The sequence below is a fragment of the Malania oleifera genome, chromosome 1 (genome assembly GCF_029873635.1).
Source record: "Malania oleifera isolate guangnan ecotype guangnan chromosome 1, ASM2987363v1, whole genome shotgun sequence".
NCBI lineage: Eukaryota > Viridiplantae > Streptophyta > Magnoliopsida > Santalales > Ximeniaceae > Malania > Malania oleifera.
In genome coordinates, this window is record NC_080417.1 from 111,481,670 (window position 1) to 111,508,125 (window position 26,456).

General features: G+C 34.9%; 1 protein-coding gene across 4 annotated transcripts; it reads right to left on the bottom strand.

Annotated features, from left to right (window-relative positions):
* Nucleotides 1-4,514: 4,514 nt before the first annotated feature.
* On the bottom strand, nucleotides 4,515-25,731 carry LOC131154200 (zinc finger transcription factor YY1). Of its 4 annotated transcripts, none has more exons than XR_009136388.1 (7): nucleotides 25,318-25,645; nucleotides 19,658-19,716; nucleotides 10,157-10,356; nucleotides 7,328-7,417; nucleotides 6,678-6,821; nucleotides 5,100-5,777; nucleotides 4,515-4,640 (listed from the first exon to the last, which is right to left on the bottom strand). XR_009136388.1 is itself a non-coding variant. In XM_058106833.1 (7 exons), exons 1-6 carry the CDS (start codon nucleotides 25,401-25,403, stop codon nucleotides 5,241-5,243), a joined length of 1,116 nt encoding a protein of 371 aa, XP_057962816.1. In that variant the 5' UTR covers nucleotides 25,404-25,645; the 3' UTR covers nucleotides 4,515-4,640; nucleotides 5,222-5,240. The 4 variants fall into 4 exon arrangements, 3 of the variants coding, with proteins under 3 accessions (XP_057962816.1, XP_057962796.1, XP_057962805.1); XM_058106833.1 differs by having other exon boundaries at nucleotides 5,222-5,777; XM_058106813.1 differs by lacking the exon at nucleotides 4,515-4,640 and having other exon boundaries at nucleotides 5,047-5,777; nucleotides 25,318-25,450; nucleotides 25,598-25,731.
* Nucleotides 25,732-26,456: the final 725 nt, after the last annotated feature.

The window sequence follows — 26,456 nt, forward strand, 5'->3', positions numbered from 1 at the left end:
AGAGAAAAGAAAGTTTGTGAACATACTGAATTATTTTGGGAGTTATGTATATTTATGAAAATGCAGGTATTGGATGATTTAATATAGATTATAGTTAGAATTAGTAAACTCTGATATTATGTTATATGGAGATTATGATCATATTTTTCCGCTGCGTATGTTTTGGAATATGATTTATGAGGATATGATCAGGTATAACGCACCGGACCCGGGTTTAAGGGTTCGGGGCGTTTCAATGAAGCTGCGAGATTTAAAGGCTCAACCCAATAGGGTGATGACGCGTGGCACTGAGCAAATCTCGCAGGTTAGTCCTGCGAGATTTACCGGCTATATATATATAGCATAACATTTGAACTTTCCCTCTTTACAAATTTAAATTTAAATAATATATTATTGTGATATTAAAAAGTACTTATTAATTACAAACATGTATTTTATTATGGAAGTGTTTGTATACATTCAATTATAAGAAAAGTGATTATCCAATAATTAATTATTGCCAAATGCAACCTGATCAATCAAATAAAAAAAATCCTCACATAAAGAAATTATTGATTATAAACAAGTATTTTGTCATAAAAACTTGGATAAAATCCAAAAAAAAAATTCAAAATACGACTCTAACCCCTGAATTTTCAAAAAAAATGCTAAAAATTTTATTATAATTTAATTTTATTGACGAAATGAATATTTTGTTAGTTAACTATTAAGTGCATGTGGAATAACAAAATTTGTCCTTAATAGAATGATATTTTAAAATGACATTAATTTAGTAAATAAAAAATATATATGATTAATATAATGATTAATGTCAAATAAGTGGATTAGGGACCGAACAAAAATTTTGAATGGACTACTTTGATGCTTTGGGTCAACTAATTATATAAGTATGACAAAATAATTTGTATTATTTCAAAATTTTTTAAAAATATAATTGGAAATACTCAATAAGTTATAAAAATGTCTAGTAATTATAATGCTGCAAAATGTTTATTGGATGTAATATTTAAAATTAACAATTAAACACATCATAAAATAAATAAAATATAATTTAATATTTTTAGAGTCAAGTAATGTATCAAATATAGTATTAAAAAAATGTATTATTTAAATTTAAATTTGTAAAGAGGGAATGTCTTATAATTGAATGTATACAAACACTTCCATAATAAAATACTTATTTGTAATTAATAAGTATTTTTTAATATCACAATAATATATTATTTAAATTTAAATTTGTAAAGGGAGAAAGTTCAAATGTTAAGTTACATATTTAGCCCGTAATTTTGCAGGACTAACCTGCGAGATTTGCTCAATGCCACGCGTCACCATCATGTTGGGCTGAGCCTTTAAATCTCGTAATTTCATGTTAAGAGATTTTCTCTGCAACCGTACTACATGTCAACTTCTCACTCGCTGGGCTTTTAAATCTCGCAATCTGATGCTGCGAGATTACGTTAGCATCAGTTTGAAAAAATTTTTCCCAAGAACATTATTTAATATTTTATTTTTTTTTAATAATAAAATGGGAAAAAACTCTCATTTTTTATATGATGAGTGGCTGCAGAATCGGGGTACCAAACAGATTCAGAAAATGGAGTCTAGGTAGTGTAGTGAGCGGAGAAATTGTTGGGAGCTTCAAATTGGTACGCATGGTTTTGAAACGTTGTTGGCACTGAAGAGCAAGATGGCCGGCCTTGTTGCAAACCTGACAAATTGGTCGGTGCGCATTGTAATGCTGAGATGAATGGGAAGGAGATGGAGGTCTACCACCACGACCACTGTTGGAGTACCGACCTCTGCCACGACCTTGGCGTCCTCCCCAGTTAGGGCCACGACCTCGTTGGTCTCTTGTAGATGAAGAGAAATGGGCAGATGGTTCGAGAGAAGTAGTGATGGATCAATTTGCAAGAGCGAGGCGATATTCATGGTTGAGGAGAAGTTGATAGAGCTCGTGGAAGGAAACAGGGGTGGGTTTGGTGGTGATGGAGGTGACGAAGTTTTCGTTCGAGGAGCCAAGCCCATTCAACAGGTACGTGACCAGATCTTTATCAGAGAGAGGATTACCAGTCACAGTGATGGGGTCAACAAGGAGATGAACTTTGCCAACGTAATCGGAGATGGACTGATCAACCTCGGGGCAGATTTGTGAGTGGGAAACGAATTTGGAATTCTTTGGCATGAGCTTGAGTGAAGAATATGGACGAAATGGAGGTCCATAGTTGATGGGAGGTTTTGGAGGATAGAACGTGACCGAAAATGGAGTCTGAGAGAGATGAGAAGAGAGTGCTAAGAACCAGCTGGTCGAGACGTCTCTAAGATTGAAAATCAGGATTGGGTTTAGGATTAGATTGGGAGGAATTTGGAAGAAATTCTGAGGGAGGTGTGGCAGAACCATCGACAAAGGGAAATAGATCATGTCTGTGAAGGTAAGCTGAAATTTGAGCATTCCAAAGCATATAATTGTCTGTGGAGAGTTTTGTTGTCACTATGTGAGAGAAGGACGAAGTAGCTGAGAATTGAGGAGAAGAGGAAGAAGATAGGCTGGCTGCCACCGAAGGAGGATCGGCGAGACTTGTGGTCTATGGCTCTGATACCATGTTAATCGAATGGGAGATTCAAAATTTTGAAATTCTTCTCACTGTATTCTCATTGATTATGCAGGTGTATATATATATATACACAGTAAAAGAGAATAATCAAAACAGAAAGAATTTGATACAATTGGTTGAGTAAAACAGAAAAAGGGAATAAAAGAATATAAAGCAATAACAAATTACGGTGGTGCAGATTCTTGCACAACAACTGTTTGGGAAAATACATCCTTGTGTGCAGCTAGGTTGTATAGCTTAATACCCGCGGTGCACGTAAGCTTTGCTTGTGTGCGTCAATTTTGAATTGTGATATGAGTGCTTCTCTTGGGAACTTGTGCATCCGCCCTCTCTCCCCGAGGCTTCCTTGGGAGCTGTGAGTGCGTAGGCGCTGTCTGCGTGTGAACTGGATCGTCATCCTCGTCTCCGTCACCTTCTTCGTCACTCGCCATTGCTCTGTCACCTTCTTTGTCTCCCTCACTCGTCAATACGTAGGAACATATTGCATGCGTCAGCCCCTCCTATGATCACTAAATCCGAAAATTCGTCTTTGCATGAGGGATGCTTGCTTGGCATTGGGGAGTAGATTAATTTTTCAAAACTGATCTGGGCTTGTCTGCTTCGAGCTCCACCTTAAAGCTAACGTCTCCGTCAACCAGGAAAATGGAATCTAGGATTTCATTCGTTCCCTTCAATTTGATTTTGATGTTTTCTCCCATCAAGTAATCGACTATTTTTCCCCCACATGTGACCGCGATGGCCTCCGTGGTTGCCCGGCTTGTAATCAAGGCAAAAAGCAAAGGGGATAAGCGCTCATGGTGGTCGTAGGAGGCCAGTCCACCTATGAGTAATCGACTATTTGTCCCCCACATGTGACCGCGATCGCCTCCATAGTTGCCCGGCTTGTAATCGAGGAAAAAAGCAAAGGGGATAAGCAATCATGGTGGTCGTAGGTGGGTGTCAACTGTTACTAGTGGAGGGCGATACAAAAGCAGAGGAGATGCGCAGGTAGAGTGTAGTACTAGCTTTGGGGGTTGGGGAGACCTAGTTGGCTTGTAGTCTGAGGCAAAAAGAAAAAGGGATAAGCAATGCTAGAGGTATCACTAAAATGTCATTTTAGTTATAACGTTATTCCACATCATGAAAATGAAAATGACACCATTTTTGCTTCATTTCCTACATACTCTTCCGCGACAAGTATATGTCCACCAGCCTACGAAACCAAATTTTCTTTCCCAATCATCCTTTCACAATGAGACTAGCAAAGTCATCCTCAAAGGCATATGCTCTTAAGGTTTTGGCGGTGATTATCAATTTCATCCCTAAAAGGGACTTCCTTTTAGGGATGATAATTAATTTTTCTCTCTAAGTATTTGCGCTAAAGATACTATCCAAAAGAAATAGACTATTAATGATCGACCAAAACTATCGCGAAAAAATAAAAAATAAAAAATTGTCAATTCATTATCAAAATAATACATCCAAGACTACAAAACAATAATTGTAAAATAAACTAGTATATAATTTAACAAATAGTGTCTAAAGAATTTCAAAACAATATAATAAAAAACTACTCAAAATATTTACTAAGACGCATGGAACCATCTGACTTTGAACTATATATAAAAACTAACTCAGTTTTAAGTATACTTCAAATCTGAAGGCATTTTAGAATACCATGAGCTCCAACGTCACGAACGTCTCGAAACTAATCCTGCTTGTAGACACCCCATTTTATTTGGAGCATTATACACCAAAGTTATTCTTTTAAGTGATAAATTTGGGGTGGCCCATTTTTTTTAAAATAAAAAAATTTTAATATAAGGTCTCCTATAACGTAGCCCCTCTGGCATTTTGCATCTCTAAACCCCACCCCCCCCCCCCCCCCCCCCCCCCCCTTCTCTTTATTCTCGCACACAATGAAAGCAAAGTTCCACCATTGACATTCCTCTTTACATAAACCACCATCAATACATACATGCATACATCATAAACATACACAAATATTGCATGATCTTCAAGCCTTCATCCACATAGCATCATTATCACCTGCACAAAAGATCATTGGAGGTTAGGACTGGTATTTGGGCTTTAAATTGAGGCCCAATCTGGGCCTTTCTTTGTAAATGAAATCCAAATCAGGCTATTGTGTGCAATCGGAGGCCTTTACTTGCAATTGAGTACCAATTGGGCCTCTGTTTGAAATTATAGCCCTTTGTGGACTTTGGTTTTCAACTAAACCCAGCATGGGCTTGGTTGGAGTGGTGAGGCCCATTTGGGCCATTCTGGGAGCCAGTTAAGCTGAACTTCTACTCATGCACAACCCCACTCTCTTCCTACGTGGGCAATCCCACATGTGCTGCAGCCACCCAATTGGAGCAAAAACCAAAGGGAAAATAAGAGGACCCAAAAAAAAAAAAAATTCGGAATTTGGTGCCACTTGGCGGCCTCCTAATAATCCAAAAAATAAATCAAATTGAAAAATATTCTCCCTAACAAAATCCCCACCTAGCAGCTTGTCATTCCGTCAGCAGATATCCCATTTTCTGAGAATGAATATGAAAGCTAAATAGACTCGTCCCAAAAAGTAAAGCTATACAAGCATCTATGGCCCGAGGAGGAAAGCATACAGAATATCCCAAATAGGCTTTAGTCTTCATACTCGGTCTCCTCATCATCATCATCATTATTTTCAGTATATCTCCATCGATCCTCAACGTTGTCACGGTCTTCCTCTGTTTCTTCACTATCTTCATCATCCTCGTACAATTCTTCTTTGATTGGCCATTGCTTTTTTATTATATTGGCATTGGCAGGAGATGGGCTAGACCCCTTGCGCTGTGCCATTTTTGAAGGAGGCAATTTCATGTTTGGCTTGGACCTGCTTTGTTTCATACTTTTTCCATTGCTTCGTTTTCCAACATATCCATCTTGGTCACTCGCTTCATCCACCTCATTATCAACATTCAGTGGGGCATTCTTAGCGTTATCTTCTGGAATATGGCCAGGATGCTCTCTCCTCAAGTGCAGGTTTAGCTTGTATTCATGTATGTAGGACTTTTCACACCCTTCATAAGGGCAAGAATATGGACGGTCTGACGATGCAGAGCCATAAGCTCCAGCAGGTTTAGAAGTTTTCGTTGGCTTCTCTGGCACTGGAGCATACTTTGTTGCATCAACCATATTCTAAAAAAAATATATTTATAGAACATATCAAAGAGGGAAAAAACAATTTCCTTTGGACAATTAAGAAAAGCACCATATTATCTAATACCCACAAATAAAACACAGCTGTCAAATCTCTAACCATCGTATTTTACCAGAATTTGAAATCTGTCCTCTGAATTTTATATAATTCAAAATGAGACAATTCCACACATGAATAGCTCACGTTGATGAGATTCAAGGAAACAGTGATCATTTAACCATATGTCTAGTATTCAAGAATGGAATGGAATCACCCCCAGGGTATGGTTCAGGTGGTAGCGTGGGCTGCGGGAGTGCCTCTGATGAGGTTAGGTGTTCAAACCCTCCTGGGCTCATTTCCGCCCCTGAACTCCTGAATTTATCCTCCCTTTGGAGTTGTGGGATCAACTTCAAGGGACGTAAGATTAGTCACGTGGACCGTAAAACGGACACGTGGATACCCGGTGCGTAATCCAAAAAAAAAAATGGAATGGAATCAAATTTATCACTTGATTTTTTGCATATTTTTCCTTCAGTTTTTCATTCCATTCCCTTCCCACCCCTTCCGCAAACCAAACGACATAAACATCCATTAATAATTTTTTCATGATTAACACCAATTCTTTGCAATGTCTCTAACTTCTCTATCAAGCATTCTCTGGCACATGATTAAAATCACCCTTTTCTATAACACCAATTCTTTTGTGTATCGATCACAGAGACACAAACTTATTAATATTGTCCGAGTTAATAACCTAAATCAAAAAAAATTAGAAAAATATATTCTAAAATCAATAACTTGGATTGAAATTTCATAATAAGGGGCTAAAGAACAGATGCCCTTAAAAAGAACAGTGGTCACTAAGGAATTACTTCAAAATGAAGGAGAACAATTAATACCTTTTCGTGATGAGAAATTATGTGATTCTTAAGCTTGTACTCATGAGCGTATCTTTTCCCACAATCCACAAATGGGCAGATATGATAGTTCTCTTGCGAATGTGTCTTCATATGTGACCTCAGGTTGAAATCTAGAGAGAAAGCCTGCATTTTTTGTATTAAAAATTTATCAGATGCATATATATATATATATATATATATATATGAAGTGCATGCACGCACACAAATAGAATCACAAGTTGGCCGGACATTGAGTATAGGACAATACATACAAGTTCAATTTATAACTCTCATGAAAATGCAGGCCCATAAAAAAAGTATAAAGTTGCTATGCTTTGATAATCCATTCTCTCTAGATTACATAACTCAATGTTGACACTAATCACTATCTACCAGTAAAATGTTAATCAACACAAACACGTCTTGACTTCAGACACAACTTGGACAGAAGTGCAGTAGCAGAGTAAATGCCAACATAAACCTATAGTTCAGATATGGTACAGGTGCAGAACTTTAATTACACCAGAACTAGACAACATAATTCAGGCATACACAAGCCGGTCATGATGGGGTGAAGACCATGCTGACAAAAACCAACAATGTGCATTGGAAGAATGTAATGGAATCATCATAATGGATAGATTGATCACCTTACCACAGCCTTCATGAGGGCATACAAAATCTCTCTCCCCTGTATGAATGAGGAAATGTCGTTTCAGCTTTGAACTATCCAAAAATTTCTGCAAGACAGAGACGACTGCTTTAAAGACTGTATAACAAGCCCCAAACCAGGCCACATACATGTAATAATAGAGTTTATGCGTGAAATTTTATTCAGAAATTCCTTTTCTTGTAAAGAAGTAAATTCTATTAAATACATCAAAACAGAAAAGAGAAATAAAAATTGGTAAAAAGAACCTGCCACCATGTGTAAGGAAATTCTCGAACTATTAATTCCAGAAAACCATAATAAAAAGGCGTCCCCGGGCCATAAGGCTCCCTGCTTTGCAAGGGTAGGGGGAGGGTCATCAGTGTATGCAGCCTTACCACTGCTTTTATGCAGAGAAGCTGTTTTCTTTGACTTGAACCCATGACCAACCGGTAACAAAGGAGCAACCTTACCATTGATCCAAGGCCAGCCCTAGCAAAGCAGGGAGCCATAATCTAGAGAATCAAAATTATGCTATATATATATATATATATATATATGAGTGATTTTTCATATATTTTCTAAAAAAAATTGGTGCACATGTATTGAAATTTAACTATTGTACATTAGTCAAACTGGCTATACAACCAATTTTCCATATCATGTCTTCATATCATACTAATACAATGCACCATAAAACACGTAAATATAAAAAAAATAAAAAATCAATCAAATTGATAATCAAAACAAACACTAATACTACGGATAAAATAATATCCATGCACATCAAACACAAAATTATAGGGTTTCATTAAGATATATTTTTTCTCATCAAAATACAATTCAAATGTCGTTCATTGCATCCTGTTCATAAACAAAATGCTAGTAAAGTGAAGGCAATATTTTTGGATGTAGGCATTCTTTCTTGCCACCCACTACCCTACACAAAATGCTAACCCAACAAAATCCAGTTCTGCCCAGATTAGTCAATTGCAATCTTCTGGGGTTCATGCATGCATTGTTCCAATTGAAGAAACTGCACCAGAGCAACAATTTACCATTCTTCAATGGAAAAATCTTCAAATTTTAACAACCTTCCATAATATAATAGAAAATGTTATTCTGACATCAATTTTGCATTAAAATTTTATATTCAATGCATCTCAATTATCAGATGTATCAAAGATAAAAGCCCAACATGTGATGCATAATTGACAATGCTCTTACATAATTACATTTAGGGAAAAAAAAATTACATGATCATGCATCACAAGTTCACTCCAATGATTCGCAGCCCACACCGAAACAGTGCTTTACCCCTTAGATGTCCAGTCAACTGCTGTGACTCCTACAGGGGGCAGCAGTGGGGAATTTTCCGCCGGAATCGTTAGTAATCACCGGTCAGCCATACAGCGGTCTATCATCGATCAGAGATTTCTCTATGAAAAATGTTTTTCTATAAGATAAGAATTTGGTTCGGTAACCTATGGAGGAAAACTCCAGTGAAATTACAGCAGTTAGCACAGAAGTGTCTTGGTTTCTTTTTAAGATAACAAAGAACATTTTTCATAAAAGAAATAAATTACCAAAGAAAGAAAGAGACAAAGAATGTGAAGATGTCCACCAAAAGCAAATCAAAAAACAAAGTGAACAATAAAAATATCAGTAAAGCAACTCCCACCAATCCATTTACATATCTGCCACCCAAAGTACAGAAAGTCAAGCAAGAAAACAATTCTACTCAAAACCAAGTCAGAGGAATTCTTCTGACCTTTAAAAGTTCTAGCATTCCACGCATATAGCATGTCTTGTTTAAATGTGAATTCTAAGCATAGTTATCAAATCAATATTTGAATCATGAATCGAAATTCCAATTTGAGGAATTGAGAATCGAATTGAATAATAAGATTCAGCACAAAAATCCAAAATCAATTCCAAAATATTGATGTTCAAACAAGCAGCAAAATAGAAGAAAACATTGAAATTTTGACAGCAGAAAAGAAGAATCATATTTCATGTATATATATATTTATTGAAAAAAAAAAAAAGCCAGCCCGGTGCACAAAGCTCCTACATATGCGGGGTCCAGGGAAGGGCCGGACCACAATGGAAGAGAGTTGAGAAAAAAATTAATAAATAAAATTAACTATATTTTGTTTAAGGGAAGAAATCAAGAAAAAATAAAAAATAAAAAAACTGAACTTTTGGTGCTTATCGACAATTTAAAAAACCATGTTTCATGCATATCCTTTCTCTAATTAAAAGAAAGATAACAACTAATATAAAAACTGATAATAATTAAACCAACTTTTAAATCTTTACAACACAATTAATCATGAGCACCACCTTAGCCAAAGACTTCGCTCCTCCTCAATGGCAGAACACTATATTCCTCCAAGAGTGAAGAATATAAGAAAAGTTCTATTCTCCTTCCTTTTTTTAGCACAGAACTGACGTAAATGAAAGGTAATCACATAAAAATAAAAGCAATAAAAAGAAAAAGAAATGCTGTTTTGGGGGATTTAAACTAGTCAGGCCTATCGGGATGTGATAGGCCTATTAATCGTGTGAATTGATTGATTCGAATCGATTAGCTAGATTCACAGGGTGAATAGATAGATTCAGCAATGATCCAGTGGTTCTTTGATTCACTAGTAAGATTTCAATTGATTTGGAGTGGAATTGATACAAATTGTATGAATCAAATCACAAATAGTAAAATTCTAACAACTATGTTCTTTTGAAGAGCTTAGGGAGTCTAGGAGAACAGTTTCAACATTGCTACACCATACATAAAAGAATTGGAACAATAGGTACAATGAAAGGCTACCTTTCCACATCCTTCATAATGACAAACATATTGTCTCTCTCCATGGATATGAGAATGCTTCCTCAAAGCCCCCGCATCAATAAAAGTTTTTCCACATCCTTCATAACTGCAAAGGAAAAGAACTTCAGTAGTTGGTTCTGGTTCTGGCTCTGGAGCCTCTGGCTCTTTGGATTTCTCTTTCAAGGCCTTCACAGTGTCCTCTGGAAAAAAAGAACCATTAGGGAACAAGAAGCATGAAGGAAAAATTAGAAAACAGAAGATTACTCCATCAACAGAAGAGTTCCCCAACTCGTATTCTATTCAAAATATCAAATTCATATTCTTACCTAGGGTTCAGTTACTGCATGACAATCAAACACAATATGCGCCATATGTAGCTTATCCCATCAAACCAACTGTAAACTAGAAGAATATATAATTCCATATATAAACCACAGACTTAATCATGGTCATAAATTTCCACGAAATTGTCAAAATTTCCGGTGAAATTTCCGGTTTCCATCACCTCGAAATCGAAATGGCAGTCGATTTCCATCTTGCGTAATTTCCGTCAAAATCTCAACGAATCATATCCAAATTTTAGCAAAACTTATCGAAATTTTAATTATACAATGAAATTTCCTCGGAATTAAAATAAGAGATTTAGGAGTGAAGTGAAATTTTTCTCTTAATTTATTTTATTTATTTTTATCGAAACAAAATATTATTACAAATGCTTTCGAAATTATATGAAAAAAAAATAAACTTACAGCAACATTTTATTTAACCATTTATGTCCAAATTATCATTATTTTTATAATAAATAATATTTAAATGATCTATGAATTTCATTTGTATTAGCTGAATATGTATATTGTACATTATCTTACAATTATGTTTGATACACATACTATATTACAACTTTTTCACCTCATACACAACATAGATGTATTTAACTTGTAATATATCAGTCCTAAAACTTACATTATTATGTTTGTTAACCATTTCTAAAGTTTCACAAAGAATTTCATGCTTTACTATTGATTTCTGTTATTTTTTCAAATTGAAATCGAAATTGACATCAAAATCGAAATTTCTGTACTTTTAGAGCTTCTAAATTTGAGTCAAGATCGAAATTTAAGACCTTGGACCCAATCATCTTACAACATTTCATTGTGACTTAAAAAAAAAATGCATTTGGGGAGAACAAGAAAGGAAGAAGAAGCCAACCACAAAATACCCAATTCCATGTAACACAACAGTAATCAGACAAGATGATGAAACTTTGAGTCATTTGATTAACAGAAAAAAAAAACCATGTAGGACCATTGAAGACTTTAAATTTGATCTTCAATCTTGAGTCAAGTCCCTTGGACTCGCTATTCATTTTTCATATGTGCATAAATACATATATTTTATCAAGCGGAGAAACCTTTAGACAATGGTAAATTACATTATCAAAGTAATCGTCTTCTTTTGTGTATGGTGTAGAGGGACTGAATTTTATATATATACATATATATATATGTATATATATAACATAGAGAGTCTAACATGGATATTGCAATCATGACTGGTATATAAATATGCTTGCATCAGAGGAAACAATTTGACAAAGATAATGAGCAAATAAATATTTCATTGCATGAGCTAAACATTTGATCCTTTTTTTTTGGATAACACATTTATTAGTTTGCATCCAACAGGAGGTATGTCAGACCACTCCATTTCCATACATGTTATGCCTATGGAACACAGATAAATACATTTTTTCAAGTGTCTATCGAGTATAGAACATAGATTACATTCATGAAACCCCATGCATAGGTTAAACTAAAAGCTTTTGAAACAAACAAAAAAGATAGGAGCTATACAACATGTCATAGTGAAATTAAATGATCCCACTACCAAGCAATGCAACAAGATTGCCTGCAGACGCTTATTATCCTTGCGCATGAATTTACCACTTGGAATCTTCAGAAATGTATTTACCTACGTGCTATTATGATGTTCTAAACAATCGTTCAAGCAAAAGGTACTACTTCAAATGGGACAAGCGAGCACCAGAAAACCTTGAAAGAAAAAAACAAGCAACCAATCGTTCCCTTTCTCTCAACCTCCCAACCCCACCAGAAAAAAAAAATCACAAAAACACAAAAAAAGCCAAATAGAATAGAACACAGAATAACTAAGAAAACATAGATGGCACAAAAAGGGATTATTGACTGTTGAGTGCCCACAAAGATTCCCTATGGATAGCATTCGCAATTGCTATCAGAATGTGATGCAGAACAGAAACGATAAATTACTGCCACGACAGAAATTGGAAGAGAAATTTTATTTTATTTTTATTTGGATGAGAGATTTTAATAATGACTGAAACAAAGTACAATAAATAGGACAAGGTGTCCTCAAAAAACGAAGAGTAAAAACATAAAAAGATTACAAAAGAGCTGCCTTCCAATCCCTCTGAAGGTTGGGCAGCTATAAACCCCAGAAGAATCCAAATGACCAAAAGGAAGCCAAAAACACCACTCTATTCAATAGAAAACAAGGAGTTGCACAACCTTTGAATGTTCTTGCCTTCCTCTCAGCCTGAAGGATAGAAAAAACCTCACCACTCCATAACACACATCCCTTTCTGCTTCAGTTAAAACCCCAATGTCTAACGAACAAGAGATATCCCAAGTTCTGAGGTGCACCCAAGCTTCACCAAAGCAAGAGTCCAAAAATGAGTTGCCACCTAACAATGGTGGAAAAGATGAGCGTTCTTTGGAGTTGCAGGACATCAAGCACATGTCAAGACTGAGGACATGTAGGGCCTTCTTGTCTATAACAATCTTGTGTATTCATCCTGTTTAGGGTCACAATCCAGATGAAGGTCCATATCATTAAAGGAACCTTAGCCTTTCAAATTATGCGGCTCCAAGGAAAAACATTGGGAGAAGGGGCTCTAAGAGGCGTAAAAAAATAGATTTTGAAGAAAACAAACCCAAAGAATCTCTGTCCCAAACCCTCTCATCATCCCCCCTATTCAAAGGAGAAAAGCAATTCAACACAGTAATCAAGGTGGTAAGCTTATAGACCTCTCTTTCATTAAGATTCCTAAAAAAATGAATCCCAAAAAAACAGAGCACTCCAAATAAGAAAAGAATGAACTAATAGGTGCACCGCAAAGAGAAATTAGAAGAGAAATAGATGGGAGAAGGAAAAAAGAAGATGAGGAAGAAGGAAGAAGGAGGAAAAAGAGGGAAGAAGGACAAAGGAAGAAGAAAGAAGGAACAAGGAACAAGGAAAGGAAGAAGAAGACACAATGCCAGGAAAGACATATTCACTTCAATTAGCAAATTCACAAAATCTACCCCTTACATGGCTTTCACACCTTAGTTATAAGAAAGCCTAAAGATACAATAAAATAATAAATAAGCTCCTAGAGTATACAAGAAATTACAAATGAATCCCTAAGCCCCTGTTTGGGAGCACTTAAATAAAAGTGCTTACAGCACTTACCACTTAAAAAGAGCACTTTACCAAAAAAAAAAAAAGGTGGCGTTTGGCTTGTACAACAAACACTTATTGCAAAAAGTGTTTTTTCAAAATCACTTTTTTGAAACTTTTTAAGTGAATTTTGAGAAGCAATCTACGATAACTTTTTGGCAACTTATAAGTTACACTGTTCATGGGCAGGATCAATTTTGTAAATATAAGAAAATTTAGTGGCTATTTTATAATTTTAAAAATACATAGAAGATAATCATATACTATTTTATTATGTAATATAACATTAATTATTAATAAAACATAATTCAATTATGGAATGAAGAAGAAAAACCATCTATTAACTTGAAATAATACCAAAAATTATTAATATTAATTTAATTAATAATATTATTTTAATGTAAATTAATATGATAATCATATGTTATAAATATAAATTAACAAGATTATTGTAAATCAAAAAATAATATTATATTATTTTTAATTAATAAAAATAACAGTTAACATAATTATTAATTAAATTGTTAATTAAAAATTAACCATATATTATTTTACTATGCATTATAGCCTATTAATTATTAATAAAATATAATTAAATTCTGGAATGAACAAGAAGAACCATCTATAAACTTAAATCAACATTAAATAAATTAAATTTTTTAATTTAGTTATTAATACTATTTTTAACATAACTTAATGTGATAATCATATGACATAAATATACATTAATAATAATATTATTGATAATTAATAAATAAGAGATTATTTTAGTTAATAAAAAATATTTAAATTTTGAATAGAAAATTAATATGATTATCATTTAAATTTAGTTATCAAATATTTTAATTTTTTATTTAAAAATTTTATTTTTTATTTAAAATATACTTAAAAAAAACTATGTATTATTTTACCATGTCTTATGGTATATTAGCTATTATATTCCAATTCTGGATTGAACAAGAACTATTTATTAATTTAAATAAACATAAATAAATTAAAATCTTGAATTTAATTAATAATATTATTTTTATCATAATTTAATATGATAGTAATACATTATAAATAAACATTAATAACAAGATTATTGTTAATTAAGAATAATAATCTAATATTATTTTTTTAATAGAAAATATTTAAATGTTAATCATAAATAATTAAAATAATTATTAATGAAATTGTTAATTTAAAAATATTAATATTTATAATCTAAAATATGTTTAAAAGTAATCATATAGTACCATATAATAAAAGTATGTATCCAAATACCACTTATATTAAACACAACCAAATACCACTCATAACTTTCAACACTTCTCCCATTCAACACTTATTATCAGCACTTATTAAATTTAGTACTTTTTTTCTGAAAAGCACTTCCACATAAGTTATTCTAAACGAACCCTAAAAGACACATATACTACAAACCCCAAATACACAAAAGCCTACTTCTAATTAGTGTTTAAAAGGTGAAAGTGTAATGTGAGTTATTTTACCGCTAACAAGGCAAGGCATAAGACTTTTAGGAATTTAATTTTTATTCACAAATAAGTCTAAATAAAATATACATGCTAAAAATAATATGAATTTTATTACATAACTAAAATAAAACAAGTTCTTAAAATTTTACCCCTGAAAAATAGCTTATAGAGTCTAAACTCAAGCTGGATGCGAGGGTATTTGCCCATGAATTACACCACCACTCCCATGCACCCATCCAATCAGCTTAAAAATTTTACGCCAACCATTGCCTTTCCTAGTTAAAGGTGATTCTCTCTCTCTCTCTCTCTCTCTCTCTCTTAGATAACTCCAAAATGGAATTAAAGAGAGATCTCTTAGTCATTGTGGCTCCTTGAAGTGAGAGATGTCACTTGCAAAGAGTAAGGTTTCCACATGAAGATATGGAGAAGATCTGAAGTAGTTGAGGGTGGAAGATCTGAATTAGGTCCTCCATATGGGAAAGAAGTCGCCAAAGAAGATTGGAAATCGTGATTCTTGATCGGCTGAAAAGAGACGACTGCCTAATCATCCTGCTGGACAGCTGCTTTGTCAATGTCGAAGGAAGCTGTTTCTGCTTTGTAACTTGCACAAACAATGGGGTCCAAAATATGCATGCCCTCGTCTGTTCAGGCATGAGATGCAAACTTTTTTGTTTTAATGAAGCGCATGCCCAGCTCCAAAATGTGTACACTTTTAAAGACTTTTCCCTTTTACATTATGCCTTGAGGCATTTTAGCTTCAAAACATGTCAAGAAGGAACACCTTTTAAATCAGTTTCTAATTAAACTATACACACATTATAGCTACTATTACTAAATAACTAAAAGCATTTGGGCTTAGGACCTAACAATCCCTTGGCCCTCTATTCTTATAAATTAGTATCCAAATTGGGTCAAAATGATCCATCCAAATGCCCACTCCTCCATCCTACATAAATTCCCTCTGCTTAAAAAACACTCGACTCCTTCAAGATGTGTCAAGCACCAGGGAAAGAGTCATCATGATTCATACGAAAGGAACCAATGCACTTCAATTTGGAAAGTGCATCAACTCATAATTCTTATTGTCAATGGAGAAGGTGTAAGAGTTTTCATAGGCATCACGCTTAACACTACTATCAAAAGACAATGGACAGCCCAAAAGGATATGAGAAATCTTGATAGGAAGGATATCAGTATCACACTACAATACCTCTACAATTGAACCAATCATGAAGGTCAGCAAGCAACAATTATGGACCTTCAAGATATCATTATTCACCCTAGGAATTTTGTATGGATCAAGGATGTGGTTCACCTCCAAATTTAACTTCCTCACAACTTCTTCAAAAACTACATTTGTATAACCATTGGGATTAAAAATTAAAGTACAAAGTTGCTTACGACACAATACCTGAGTTTGAAAGATGTCGATCTGTCTCCAACCTTCTTCAACCTTGTGGGAAAGGGGGGTTTGAAGTACCAAAGTGCTCCTCATGTTGCCATCTTCATCCAAGTCACTTGGGACTAGTGTCCCAAGTCTTAACTTCAATGACTTGGATGACATCATCATCTTCTTTTTCTACAATTGCCAGTTCGGACATTGAGCACCCCGATGCTTAAAAACCTTGACATTTGAAGCACTTCATCATTAGTTGGGCTTTAGAAATTGTCTTGGAATGCTCAAGGGGAGCTGCTGAGATTACTTCAGCACAAGTGCACAACCCCCTAGCAGTATTCTCAAACTGAGAGGTTGATGTAGCTCTAGGAGGATTACATTGCACAGCCACCTCCATCTGAGTAGCAATTGGTAATGCATCTCCAACTCGAGATGACATGCAGCAAGTTTGGACGCACTAGCACCTCAACCCCTTTCTATACAAACAAACCATCACATCCTTTTTCCATCCTATATCACCAACCCCTTGCTCCAACATGGCTTGCTTCGTCTCATCCCATATCACACCATATCTCTTTCTTCTCAAGATCTCCCATTGTTTAAACCACTAAATTCAAGCAATTCCTTTCAATTTCAATTCAGCCAAATACAATTCCAAGCCTCACTCATGTCATACCATTGGAAATCATACTCCAAAGAATACAACAAATCATCAAAATTCATGAGGAGGACCATCACAATTAAAATCTGAAACTTCCAATTTAATTCCTTAAATGATCATTTCAACCTTCACACAAGCATGAAGAGCAACAGTCCCAATACCACTTTTTTTTTGTTTGGTAGGAAAATCAATCGGCTTTTTTTTACCCAAGGTAGCAACTTCAGTTGTTAGCTTATTCAAAGGATTAGCAACAGTCTCCAAAGCATTCTCCATTTTTTATACTCTATAAGACAACAACTCCATCTTTGCAGACAACTCAACATCAGTCACCATGCCGCTGTTTTTTTTTTTTTTCTAAAATATATATTCATCCAACTATGTATATCACCAAAGACCTTTAATATCATTTACCCACAATTCTCAATGCAAAACCACAAGCTTGACTCCCAACTTCTCAAGAACTATCTTCAATTCACCTTAATCCTTAATCTCATGCAGAAATTAAACACCTGAAATTTTAAAAGAAAAAAAAAAATCACAAACAGCAGCAATGGAACCTGATTCTTGATGGCAGTGACAATTAACTCTTGAAAATGCTGATGGTACAATGGCAGTCCAATTTCTAGCAATTCTGATCAAAATATCGCACATGAATGCAAAATATCATGGTTGCAATCAAATTATTCCACTGCAGATCAAAATTTAAAATGCTGGATTCCGATCACATGCGAGTTGAATGCATGGGCCGCATGCACTGCTGGTCTTCCTGGTGCAGTAGATCGAGGGATGAGGATTGTGGTGGTAGTGGTGAGGTGAGAAAAGCACAGGAAATGGGGGATTTAAGAGGGGCAACAACCAGAGTTTCTTTCGCCAGTGTATGGGGCCACACAGGTGGTTGGACATCGATAATATTTTAGGAATCTACTGGTCGGCACTGATGGTAGTGGTGGGGTTACCATGGGGTTGCAAAATAGTTCCCAAGAAGTGTTTGAAACAGGGGCAGTGTCTGTAATTTCAGAATTTTCTGGCAATGAATCAGTGTTGCAGTGAAACTAATTTCTGATATGCAACAATGATTATAGAGAGAGAGAGTGATTGTGGAGGAAGAGGGGATAGATTGTGGAATTGGATAAAAAAAGAGTTGGATTGAAGAGGTGAGATGAAATGTGGGAAGTTACAGCAGCAGATTGTGTGGAACTGAATCAGTCCTGCTTTACTATCAAATGATGCAGAACAGAAATGAGAGATTGCTGCCAAGAGAAATAGATAGGAGAAAGGAAGAGAAGAAATGGGAAGAAAGAATACGAAAGGAGGAAGAAGGAGATACAATGAAGGAAAACACACCTTCACTTCAATTCTCAAATTCACAAAAACTACCACTTACATAGCTTTCACACACTTTTTATAAGAAAGCCTAAAGATACAAGAAGAAGACAAAGAAACCCTAAATACACAAGAAATTACAAATGAACCCCTTAAACACATATATTACAAACAAAGCCCCAAATTCACGTAAGCCTACTACTAGTTAAACTACACACACATAATATAGCTACTAATTAAATAAACACATTTGGGTTCGATTCTTTGAAAATTGTCCCCAATAGGGTCAAAATTATTCATCCAGATACCTGCCTCCCATCCTACATCACAATGAAATTTTCCACACCATAGTTCTGGAAGATGTTATGATTTAGCAGGAAAAGTGAGGAAAGTCATTGCTGTCCCAAACATGTGCTTAGACCACTTGTGGAATCCCTCCATACAGACGACAAGGGATTAACTCTCCTACTCTGCTCTTATCTCCTCTCCTCTCCGACTAACCAATCAAGAATTCCCTTGTGGCACTAAAATGGACAACTTTCCATACAACATCAAATTGACATGTTTGCTATGCTGTTGGTTATGAAGTGAAGTCCGCGATGCCAAGGGGTTTGCAAATGGGGGTATTTCAGGGTTTTCAGATGGGTGATATGTACTTGCCGCTGACAATCAAAATAAAGGAAAATTTTGCAGAGCCTCTGGCACTGAACCACATAAATTGTTGTGTTCTCTTTCTTTTTTCTGTTTGCTCTAGGTGTACTCATATCCCAGCAGATTGTTTTTCACAACAAAAGGAATTTTCACAATTTCTTGTTCCATTCCCCATGATCTATGCAAGGAGCAACCTTTATTGATTTGAAATTTAAGGGACTGGAGATTTGCCAATTCAATCAGAAAAACTGTCATGCCATGTATTGTTTTTTATTTTTATTTTATTTTTATCAAATTCTAAGTTACAGGGATTTAAACAGATAGTCCCTCTCTCCTCTCCGTTTTGGATTATCTTTTCTCAATTGATTTCCAACACGGCATCCATGAACCCATCTATTATAGGAATTTGCCATCATTGTTACCTTAGAAATGATTAAATCAAAAAACACTATTTCACCCTTCAAATTTAAGAACATATGAATAACAAATGCCTCGATAAATCAAGTAAAACTCACCATTGACCCATTTCAAAAGCAAGCACTTCCCACCAGTGGCTACAACATCTTGGGGAACCCTATAAAAAAAATAGATCAGAGTATTAGTGCAATGCAGGTAATATAAGGAGGAAATATAACAAACAATATTCAAGCATTTGAATAAAATGGTTTATGAAATCTAGAAATATTTTTTTAAATCTATTATTAACGGAAACACTTGGATTTCAAAAAGGATGGAAGAAATTCAAGAAACATCAAATGATTTAGTGCCTATTTATTTACATTTTTCCATTTCTAGTTATCCAAATAATTATAAAAAAGTGATTTTGTTTTCCAATTTTTCAAGATTTATGGGCAAATCCTAGAAAACAACAAAAACATGTTTTCCAAAATTTTCTTACAAATGATTTCCCATGCATCTCTCTCAATATCAAAAAAAAAAAAAAGAACAATATTATTTTAAAATATTAATATCATTTCTTATTTTACACTCATCCTCCAAAAACGACTCATTTCTTCAAACTTCCATGCAACTACAAATTTGGGCTTGTTACGTTGTGGAAAACAATTTTCATTTTCCATTTTTGTTTTACAAAAATTATAAGAATACCAGCAAATTTTTAAATTTTCCAATATTTTTATTAAAAAGGCAAAAAATAAAGGGTTTGTTTAGTTACAAAAAACAGCTTTCATTTCATTTCTAGATTTCCAAATAAATTTTTAAAAAAACTTTTTTTTCAATTTCTAAAAAAGTAAATCAGAAATCAGAAATCAGAAATATAGAAAACACTTAAAAAAATGTTTTCTAACTTTCTATAAAAATTCAGAAAATTGGAAAACAATGTGGCATTTTTGTAATTATTTGAAAAAGGGAAATGGAAAGTAAAACTATTTTTTCCCACAAGTGAATAGTGCAAAAAATTTTATTGTTTTCTATATTTTTTATACAAATGTTGTGAAACTCAAAAATCTGTCTTTTCGTAATTCTTTGAAAAATAAAAAATGAAAACTATTTTCCATAACTAAACAGGCCATTAAAGATTTTGAATTATTCTAAAACTATAACATCTCAAAGAGCAAAGTAATTTTGAAGATCAAACTCATCTATCATTTGCTTGGATTACATGTCATACACAGCATGTGTGCCCTATATTTATTACCATTAAAAAAGTCATATCTCTCCCTATTTTGGCTCGCACCAATAATGACAAATTTCTTAAACAATAGAGGAAAAGAATATAACAAGGTTACCATGAACATGTATCATAATGGTCCATGGAACTGGACAGGGAACACAGAACATAGGCGTAGCATCGAACTAGACATGATAAGGGCAGGCTTCTTTTACCATAAAGAATCACAATTTATGAACTAAATATGTTATAAAACGTAATAAAGAAGCAACTGCAGTGTCACAGGGCCATCGAAAGTTACTAGAGAAATTTGCTAGTCCACTCATATGCCTTATTTGCTTGCAAACAGATCTATAATCCATTCTTATACAATAGGCTTTGCAAATGATACCACATACATACATTTTTTTGGAATAAACATTGTATTCAAATCACTAATGATCCACATTTCAACACAGAGGTTTCTAATCATAATTTGCCAGAGGGATGACAAATTACAGTACTTCGGGTTACATAAAACAGTAACCAAGGACACTTATGAAATCCACTTGAATTCTATAATAAGTAATGACCATGGTTTCTCATGCAATTCTTCTATAAAGTTTGAACTCAATTCAAATTTAAAAAAGGCCAAAAAATTATCAACTGACGGGAGACAAACATGAATTTCAACCTATGCAAAAGCACTATAAGGAATCAGTTTAAAATATCAAAAAAGAATAACAAGACCCTAGAAGGAAAGGGTGAAAGGAGATAGATAACAGGGGATATTTATTACATTCATTTGCCATTGCACTCCACATCCACTCAAACAATATCAACAAATTTCATGTTTTTCCCCATTAACATTCCCTTTATTTTGTTCATATTTTTCTCTTCATCTCTAGTCCACACATAAAATCTTGTTCGGCACCTGCAAGTGTCAACACATGTACTCCAATTCTACACAAGGCACAGGATGAATTGAGACATTTTAACCCGCTTGGGAAAGAGAATCAGCTGTATCCAGAACAATATGGAGTGTTAGAGTGAGCAGTTTGTTCAAAATAGTTTTTTCATAATAAAAAAATTAATTAATTAAGAAAACAAGAAATTACAAGAATAAGAGGATAAGAAATCCCCCAGGCAGAAAAAAACAAAATCACAGCAGTGCGGCCTTCCAATCCCTTTGAATATCATACAGTGATGATCCCCAGAAAAAAACCCGAAGGAATGTGCCCAAAAGAAGCAAAAAAAGCGACTTTCTCTCACGGAAAAGGCAAATAAGTCTTCTGATATCTAAAAATCCTAGCATTCCTTTCGAACCAAAGTACCCAGAGAATAGCAAATAAAAGACAATTCCAAAAAATCCTGCCTTTTTAATCTTTCCAAAACCCCAAAAATTCACCAACAAATAGTCAAGCACATAACTTCGCCATAACAGGTACACAATGAGTTCCATAAGTACCTGCCACCAGTCAGTGAAGAAAAAGATGAGCATGAGTCTCATTTGCCCCATGGCAAAGCACACAAATGTCTGGACTAAGAGCTTTACGAGGTCTCCTTTTCTGTAGGTCATTCATATTAGTCCACATGAGAGCCTGAACCTTAAAAAGGAACTTTTGCTGCAAGCAGCTTTTTTCAAATAAAATGAGCTCGGACTTGAAGATTTTAAAAGATGATTAAGACAAAATTTTGAAGAGAAAGACCTCGAAGAATCCCCAACACACAACCTAACGTCCCCCCCTTCAAAGTAGGAACAAAAGAATTCAGCACGCCCAATAAAAGAGATAAGCTCATCAACCTTTCTTTCGTTGAGACTGCTAAAGAAATCGAAATCCCAATGAAAAGAGCCCCCCCTCAAAAAGATAAAAAGCTGAAATCAGTGCATTATGAATAGAAGAAAGTCCAAACAAATGCAACACTAACAGCTCCAAAGAAGTCTCACGACTCTCACACACTCAAGCATCCTCCCAAACCAAATTCCATCACCATTACCCACTCACAGCAAGCGAAGGAAAGGAAAGACAAGCTACCTCATAAACAAACTTCCATGAACTCGCATGGGTAATGTTGCCAATCCCCTTGGTATCCCCCACCCATTCCGATGCACTCCAAACTTGCTCTTAACAACCTGAAGCCATAAGGAGGTAGACTCCAAAGGAAACATCCATAACCATTTTCCAATTAAAGAGATGTTCTTAGAAACCACATTGCGGGCCAGTCTCCCCTTAGATTTCAGTCTCCTAACCGCCTCCCAACTACTAAGATGATCCCTCTCATCCTCCCCAAAACCAAACTACAAGAATTCTATAATTCCCTCCAAGGCCCCATTCACTCTAGTAAGGATTCTAAAAAGTGATAAAAAAGATAAATGGAAATATTGGAGAGGGAAGCATTAATGAGAGTGATCTTACTCACCAATGAAAGATAAGCCCTCCTCCACCCTACTCTCTCAATGACTCGATCCTAAAAAAAGCACTATACGATAAATTGCCTTGTAAATAAAGACCAAGGTACAATATAGGCCAATCTCAGGAATTGCAACCAGCTAGAAATCTAAAGTTCTCCAACTCTCTACCCAAATTAATGCCCGCTAAGCCACTTTTGGACAAATTGTTCTTCAGCCCCAAGATGTTAGGAGAAATTCAGGCATGAGCCATGCGAAACTTCTCAACATTGCTCCAAAAAAACAAAAAAACAAAAAAAACCATTGTTCGTAAACTAAAGATGAGACACCTCCACCTCCTCCCCTACCAACCAAAAGACCCTAAATCATCCCTAAACCCTGAGCAGAAAGAACCAGCCTACTCAGACCATCCATCACCAAAGTGAATAAAAAAGGTGCAATGGATACTCTCGTCTTAAACCCCGAGAATTCCTAAACCAATCTCTAGGATGACCATTAACAATCACAAACAAGTTAGCAGAGCCAAGACATCCTCTAATCCAATTACGCCAAAGAATTCCAAAAGCCTTCTTATGCATCACTTTACCAAAAACACTCCAATTAACCTTGTAGTAGGCCTTTTCAACATCCAATTTGAAAACCATGTCCTTCTTTCCCCTCTTCCTTACATACTCAATCATCTCATTAGCTACCAAAATTGCATCTAAAATTTACCTGTTCCCAATGAAAGCAGATTGATCTATCAACATTGTACACCCCAAGACTCCCTAAATCCACGTGATAGAACTTCTGTTAGAACCTTCATCCTCCTAGAAGACCTATCTTTTTAAGGAATGAGGACAATGAAAGTGGAGGTAGTACTCCTGCACACCACCCCACTGCGATGGAACTCCACAAAAAACCTCATGTGGCATACTTGTAGCACATCCCAACTATCCTTTAAAATAAAATATTTTAAAAAACACTCATCATAAAACCATCCAGACATGGTGCTTTATCCCTATCCATGTCAAACACCACCCCTCTAACTTCCTCCAATTCAAAAGGCCTCTCCAACCAATTTGTAGCCTCCTCCCCAACAGAAACTCCAACCAACACCCCTCCACTATCAGTGTATCCACACAATTGTCACAATACAACAATTTAAAGAAATTTATAATCTCAACCCCAATTTGTGTATGATCCTTGACCACCCTCCCCGAATCTAACACCAGCTCCTTAATTAAAATTTTTTGCCTCCTCCCACTGCCAAGGAGGTGAAACAACCTAGAATTACAATCCCACTCTTTAACCCAGCCAATCCTCGACTTTCCATGCCAACTCCTCACTTCCCTCAACAGAATCACCACCAACTCATTACAAAGATGAACCCTTCTAACTCTATCATTCACCCTCAACAAACCACACTCCTCCAACCTATCCAAACTATTAATTTCAGAAAGAATATTATTTTTCTTCTCCTTAGTATTCCCGGGCACCTCTTTGTTGAAGTCCCTAAGCTTATTTTTAACAAAACCTTAATATCCCTGAACTTGGCTCTCCTTCCACTAATCCATAACAATTTGAGTATATAGAAACATGCAAACAAGTTATGGGTGATGAACAAGTTCACGTTATACAAAAACAGGGTAAAGATTACAATTTCATAGTGATTCATGGTGCATTGAGAAGCACAAACTCTTTCACACGGCATCATTGTCAAAATAATGATGCTTATATCAACTGTGATAATAACAGGACTGCTTGTTCGAATCCTAGGAGTTTTATTTTGTACAAGTGCTTGAAAAAATTAATAAATAAAAAGAACAAGAAAAAAAAAAAAAACAGCATACAATCATTGAATTTTAGTCTCCCCTCTTGGAATAACATCATGGAATGATCTTAACCAAAATAGAGCAAAACAACCAGAAAATAGAAAGGATAGAGAAACAAAAACTACAACTGATTCAATTAATACAGGACAAAAATGAGAAATGCAGGACAAGAGAAGATGCCCAAGCCTCGAATCCCAGAGTTCTCATCTAAGTCTAAAACAACAATTAAACATAGGAAGAAAAAAAAAAAGATATTTTATTTCATCCTCCTGCTCAGATTTCTCAGCAACCAAAGCCCTAGAAACCGAGACGAGTGAGAAGATTAGGAATTTTGGGCTTTACCATTCCTTGAACCATTTAACAGCGGGAGTCTTGGACTTGAGAAAGGAGCGCCTCTCAAACATGGGATGATTCATCGGAGCCTCCATCTTCCTTATCCCTTCCACTTTCTCTTATTACTTACTCGCATTAATTTCTGCAAATAAACAACGTCTTGCCCGTTACCCTTCTAGGGTTAGTATTCTACATCTACAGGCAACCTTGCGTGCGTGCGTGCGTGCGTGTGTGTGTGTGTGTGTGTGTGAGAGAGAGAGAGAGAGAGAGAGAGAGAAAGATTCCGGACGCCATATGAGCCTCCAATGTTGGGCTTAATTGTTTTGGGACCGGAAGGGTCACGGCGGGAGGAACCGGCCTGGATCTGGATAAAACCTGAGGGTTGATCGAGCCGGCCGGTTCATGAGCTTCTGCGTGGGCCTTGGCCGGTTAATGGTTTGAGTTGATAAAAGGAAGAAAGTAAAATTACTATTCAGGACCAGCAGTGGTATTGGCGTGACAAGGAAATTTTCTAAGAAAAACAAGAACGTTTGCTTAGTCGTGGAAAATAATTTTATTTTTTATTTTTTAAAAATTTATTAAAATGTACAATAATTTTCTAACATTTATATAAAAGAAATGATAAATAATATCAAAATTTTAGATCTGTTTCTATTTTAAAATTTTTAAATAACTGTATAAAAATTTTTAAATACATGCCTTTATTATTTTGTAGATTTCAAATTTCTCACATAATATTTGCAATTTAAAAAAAAAAAAAAGATGTCATATTTGTAGTATATTAAAAATATATAAATTAAAAATTAATATTGCTTTCCACAACTATTTATTGTACTTTTTAAATAGGAATCTTGGAGAACTAAAAATAAAAACTAGCATTTTGTAGCTTTTATAAAAACAAAAAAAAAAACCACAATTAAACAAGCTCTAGGTTCCTAATATTTTAAGTATTCCAATTTCACAAGTTGTGGATTTCCATAATATTCCCAAGACAAAATTTTAAGGGCCTATGTGATTATGTGTTGAGCACTTAAATATCAAGTACAACACCTGGTCGAGTCAAATTAGGCCCAAAATTTTAACTCATTCGATCAAAATTTAAGTTGAATAATTGAATATGCAGTTTAAGTCTGTTTGAGTTAGTTTGA